Here is a 6,000-nt window from a genome sequence, read left to right as displayed (position 1 = left end):
GCTTTTTTCCATAGAATATTCATACTGACAAACCTAGCGACTTTAACCTTAGCACCTTAGCTATGGTTCAGTTGGAAGATTTCGCCAGTGCTGTCCCGCGAACGCAAGGTCTGACTTTCCCGGCACCTCTCTCAAGTGTCACACCTCTCGGCGTCTGTTCTGTGCAGTGAGCGGCAGAGAAGCAGCGCATTCAGTTGGCTGCACCGCAGCTGACTCGTCAATAAATGAGTACAAAATAGCATTTCCAAGCACCTGTTGCTTACTGATTGTTTGGAATTATAAATATGAGCGTAGTTCGTCTGTTAATTTCACATGCACTTTTTTGTTTGTTTTTTTCTTTTTTTAGTTTGTTACTCAGACGCAGGCAGTGCGCTGCATGAGACAAAAAAGTAATATAGCCAAAACAACCGCATAGTCGCTCTTTAGTGTAGATGCATGTTGATTTTATCAGACGATGCCGCGATTATAAATGAGAGTGACTCCTGGTTAACATGTATTAAAAGGGGTTGTGTTTAGTCACTATTTAGTGTGGTATTTTTTGACAGTATTCACTCATCATGACAGTAAAATAGGGCATTCTAAGTCAATATACTGCAATATTTCCTCTCTCAATCAGTAGAAAATATGGTTAACACCCGGTCATGCATGAAAAAAATAATTTTGAAAAATACCATTATATAAATTTTTGGTCATACCGCCCAGCACTAGTATGTATACGCAACTCGGTATTTCCGCGCTGTCTGAAACACATCTCTATGCTTGTGTGCGCTTTGATTGTGTGCGAGAACAGCGCGTGAGTAAAGAATTTAGTTTCTTCTTCTTGTGGTTTAAAATTGCTTGTACGTGTAAATTGGCAAATTAATCTGCGAATCACGTGCGTGCTGAACGGTAGGGTCTCATCCGTACGTATTACGGATCAACTGCGATCCGTTTAACTCCTAATATGTGACAGATCAGAGCAATCTTTCATTTACTTATTTAACATGAAATTGTCTAATTGCTACTCCATATCAATCGCATTCAAAGAAAATACAGAATAATTTGAACAATCATTAACATAAATAAATAACAGAGTGTCATATCTATACACATTTTTCCCAGAACGTTCTTGTGACCCGGTAGCAATTCTTCCACGGCCCGGTAGTGGGTCGTGACCTGGTGGTTGGGGACCTCTGGTATACAACATTTAATAGGTCCAAACTGTTAAAGAACATTTAAAAAAAAAAAAAAAAAGTACTATAACTGTTAATTTAAGTTAACTTAAAACAATCTTCACTTAAACCCATTATAATAAATGTCACATTTAGCTGTGGCTTTTATATAGTGTGTCGTATGTAGTGTATATGGTAATACAGTGAAGTTTTGCTCTCTGTCAATATCAGCTCTTGTCTTTTATCGCCTCAACGTTTATTTTCCACATTCATTGTCACAATAAATAAGTACAATAGTTAAAACATTTGGTATCAGTTTTTTAATGTGAGGGGATCGGTCTTCTCGACACAACATAAGTATTCACACTTATTTCTGCAACTAGAGCTGCATTTCTTAATCACTGAAGTTGATTTAGTTTGACTCACTTATACTTCAGTACCTCTGGTGAAATTAAGAAAGCAAAAAACACAATCTAAAGTACGATTGAGCAACAGCCCAAAATACTTACAGTGTGAGCACATCTCCAAGGGATAACTCGCCTCATTTCCCTGTAGAGAGAGAACAAGAGTCTGAATCAGCATGACAATGCACAGAAAATGTTACTGATCAAACCTACAGGTTCTGTGAAGCCAGACAGACATAGCAACAATATCCAAAGAGGGGTGATTTTCACTTCTAACTACATAATCAATGACTCGGCCTCATCAAATACCTCAACCAAGCATACTATCTATTATAAGCTACGGTTTACGCTAATGTAAAAGTCAATTTAGTAAATCTTTGTATGTTCTCTCTTCATGATATACAACTGTCACCAGAGTCACAAGGCGTAAGGGTCATCAGTCACAAATATGGTTCTTAATGTGTCTTAGTTAATTAGCTAATCAGATTTTAGGAGTGAGTTTACGGTGCTGTGGAAGAGGCCATCAGTCTCAGAGAACAGACGCCAAATGAACCTGGATTTTATTGTGTGTAATATTGTAGATGTAAAAAGTGAAAGCACATAGACACTACATAGTCACTGAAAGGGAAACTGCAACATCCTTTACTGACGACTTGACTGACTTAACTCACCAAAATCTAGAGCGAGGTGTGGTTACTGGCTGATTTATGTTGATATATACACTAAAACATCTTAACGCCCTCAAACTTTGAGTCAGTAATGTTTTTGAACGTCTCTTCTGCTCACCAAGGCTGCATTTATTTGATCAAAAATACAGTAAAAACAGGAATATTGTGAAATATTATTACAATTTCTAATAACCGTTTTCTTTTTTAATATATTTTAAATGGTAATTTATTCCTGTGATACAAAGCTGAATTTTTAGCCTCATTACTCCAGTCTTCAGTGATCCTTCAAAATCATTTCTTTATGTTGATTTGATGATCAAGACACATTTCTTATTAGTATCAATGTTGAAAACAGTTCTGCTTCTTGGGACAAATAATTTCACATTACTATGCCTTTTTCATTACTAGAAGGCCACTGGTAAACATGCAAATTTATTGATCACAATATAAATGGAAAATCATTTCTAACAAAAATCTCTAGCGACTGACACGTAATAGTCATACCACCCAGGTATTCCTTTGTTACACATTAGAGAGGAAATACACACTGCAATAAGCTAGGAAAGAAAGCAGGCCACCCCATCACCATCCAGTTACTGCACACTGGGACACGCAGAAATAGCAGGAGACGGAGAGAGAAGAGAATATGCCATGATAGAGCAGGATAGAGAGAAGAAAAGTAGAGAAAGGAAAGACAATGAGAGACACTGTAACGGGGACATTAGCGCTAAAAACATTCTCTCTATTAGCGATGCAATTCTGCCCTCAATCTAACACTAAATGATTGAGATTATTCTACACATACACTTAGGGCTGCACAATTAATCGAATTTCTAATCGCGATTACAATTATGGATGCCACAATTACATAATTGTTCAAAAATTGTTCAATTAATCGTTCAAAGTCCACTTATGTTATTCTGCGTGCTTAAAGATGCCTTTTTTTCTTTCTACATGTTATCTTAAGGGGTTTTCCCATTATTTTAATTTTAGTATAACATTATAATACATTCATATTTTTATTTTTTTTATAATTTAAAGAAGAAACCAATCCGATGTATATTTGACATTTGAGGCTTAATACTATTGTTTTTTAGAGTGTTTTCAGCTTGTTTATTTTCATATAAAAATACGGCATGCAGTTCCATCAAACAATGGTATAAACATCATTCAATGTAAATTGTGATAATCATAATTAATAATCACAATTTCAAGGGAATAATCGACAATTATTATTTTTGTCAGCCCTACATACACTGTTGTTTAAAATTTTGGGGTCAGTAAGAAATGAATACTCTTATTCAGTAAGGATGCGTTAAATTGATCACAAGTGACAGTAGACATTTATAATGGTATAAATAAATTCTGCTCTTTTTAACCTTCTATTCATCAAAGAATCCTAAAAATGTGTCACAGTTTTCACAAATATATTAAGCAGCATAACTGTTTACAACTGTTTGCGTATTAGAATGATTTCTGAAGGATCGTGTGACACTTAAGACTGGAGTAATGATGCTGAAAATACAGAGGAATAAATTACATTAAAAAGTAATATAAATGTATTAAATTATAGTAATATTTTACAATATTACTGCTTTTACTGTATTTTCTTGATCAAATAAATACAGCCTTGGTAAACATAAAAGACTTGATGCAAAAAGAGCATCTTGGACATTGTGATTAACATCTTATTTGGGGTTTCATGGTGGAAAGAAAATAATACAGCATACGTTTTCATTTTTAAATGAACTGGATAAGACAAGCAGAGGGCAAATAAATAAATGAAGTCGATAGGTGTGACATCCCGAACAAAAATCAAGTTGTTTCAAGTCGGCAAGAGGGGTGGTGCCTTCATCGAGCGGTGTGCTGAAGGCCTGTTATGAATTGCAGGGAGAAACCAAAGCTGCCACAACCTGTAGAGAGCGGGACAGATGAACTGAGACATCACTGTGCCTAGAAGTTTCTAGAGCAACTTCCAGAATATCTAGAGCTCTCTATTACACGTTTATTGCATCGTTTCATAGCTAACGAAGTGGAGTTCCTGTGCGGCCATTTCATGACGATAAAATAAAAGGAGACGTTTTCTAGCATTCTTCTAAGATAAAAATTCAAGCACACTGATAAACCATGTAGTAGAGATAGTAAATGAGGTGTAGTTCCATGCTGTGTGTACATAAGTGTGTGTGGAAGTAGATTAAACTCAAGCGAGACAGGTCACTTGAGTCACTCCGTGGTCGAACGCTGTTCTCCGACTTCTCTAATTTACGGTGGAACTGCTTGTCTGCCAGCAGGAGGCGCTGTGAGAGCGGTGGAACTGCTTGTCTGCCAGCAGGAGGCGCTGTGAGAGCGGTGGAACTGCTTGTCTGCCAGCAGGAGGCGCTGTGAGAGCGGTGGAACTGCTTGTCTGCCAGCAGGAGGCGCTGTGAGAGCGGCGGAACTAACGGTTTCTCCAGTAATGGCTGTAAACAAAGCAGCTCCGCTCATGAACGCTACTTTATCAGATAAAAATGCCATCTAAACTTTTCTGAAGACAGTCGGTTCCCTTCAGAGATACATTCATATAAAACACCCGCGACGCGTTTTGATTTTGAAACGTGCAGTGCTCATGTTTATTCAACGAAGTCAAATGCCACAAATAAATCAATGTATGGGAAACACTGGTAATGTATATCGAAATATCGGAAATGTTTAAAAATCATATCACCGTTATTGAAAAAAATTATATCGCGATACATATTGAATTATTGTCCAGCCCTAATTAAACATAGCCGTTTCAGTATGTCCCTCCCTCTAGAATTAGTCCGAACGCTCAGTGCACTACAAACAGACAGTGTTTTTCCACAGCTAGTAGGTTAGCTAAGGTTGAGTGCCCTGTGCTATTTTGACTTTAGTGGTAGAGAGACAGCAAATTAACTTAGTGGATTGAGGGTTTAGGATTACCTCATCTGGTTATACGGTCTCAAGCATGAGCGAGTCGACAGGCAAGGAGAGACGCCTCAAAGCAAAGCAAGAGGTGGAGGAAACAGTCATACAAATGTAGCAATGTTTGATTGGGCTACTTTCTACTCTTTATGACATCACAACACTCCCAATCATGTCCAATGAGGAAGCTCCTTTAGTAGAAACATCTATTAAAAGAGACATCACAGGAGCTGCTGAAACAGTTCTACTCCACCATCATTGAATCCATCCTCTGCACTTCAATAACTGTCTGGTTCAGCTCAGCTACCAAATCTGACCTCAGAAGACTTCAGAGGGTAGTCCGGACTGCTGAGCGAATCATTGGTACAACCCTCCCTTCTCTCCAAGAACTGTACTCATCCAGAGTGAGCAAAAGGGCTGGCAGAATCACTCTGGACCCCTCACATCCAGCTCACTCCCTCTTTGAACTGTTGCCATCTGGTCGACGCTCCAGAGCTCTGAGCACCAGAACGACCAGACACAGGAACAGTTTCTTCCCTCAGGCCATCCATCTCATGAACACTTGACAATAACTGTGGAACACACACTATTTATTCACTCATACACTTATTTATCTAACACACACACTCAGTCTACATTTCAATTTGCACATAATATACCTGTACATACAACTGTCTATTGTTATATACCTGTACATACAATTGTCGATTTGTATATTTTTTATTCCTTATTTACTTGTTCTATTTTTTATTATCTGTGTTTTTGTTCTGTCACTGTCATTCTGTTACACTGTGGAGCTTCTGTCATGAAAACAAATTCCTTGTATGTGTAAACATACCTGATCATTACCTGAAA

The 6,000-nt window shown here is 37.7% G+C and overlaps 1 protein-coding gene across 1 annotated transcript in view; it reads right to left on the bottom strand.

The window, feature by feature from the left end:
* Nucleotides 1–1,695, bottom strand: part of LOC107594412 (calcineurin subunit B type 1-like) — a 16,775-nt gene extending 15,080 nt beyond the window's left edge. Inside the window, exon 1 of the mRNA XM_016284441.1 lies at nt 1,661–1,695. Coding sequence (XP_016139927.1) covers nt 1,661–1,673 — 13 coding nt within the window. The 5' untranslated portion in view covers nt 1,674–1,695. The remainder of the gene's footprint in view (nt 1–1,660) is intronic.
* Nucleotides 1,696–6,000: the final 4,305 nt, after the last annotated feature.

Source organism: Sinocyclocheilus grahami, unplaced genomic scaffold, assembly GCF_001515645.1.
Source record: "Sinocyclocheilus grahami isolate Dianchi unplaced genomic scaffold, SAMN03320097.WGS_v1.1 scaffold183.1, whole genome shotgun sequence".
NCBI lineage: Eukaryota > Metazoa > Chordata > Actinopteri > Cypriniformes > Cyprinidae > Sinocyclocheilus > Sinocyclocheilus grahami.
Note: the sequence above shows the minus strand (reverse complement) of the source record. Positions and strands in the feature narration are given on the sequence as shown.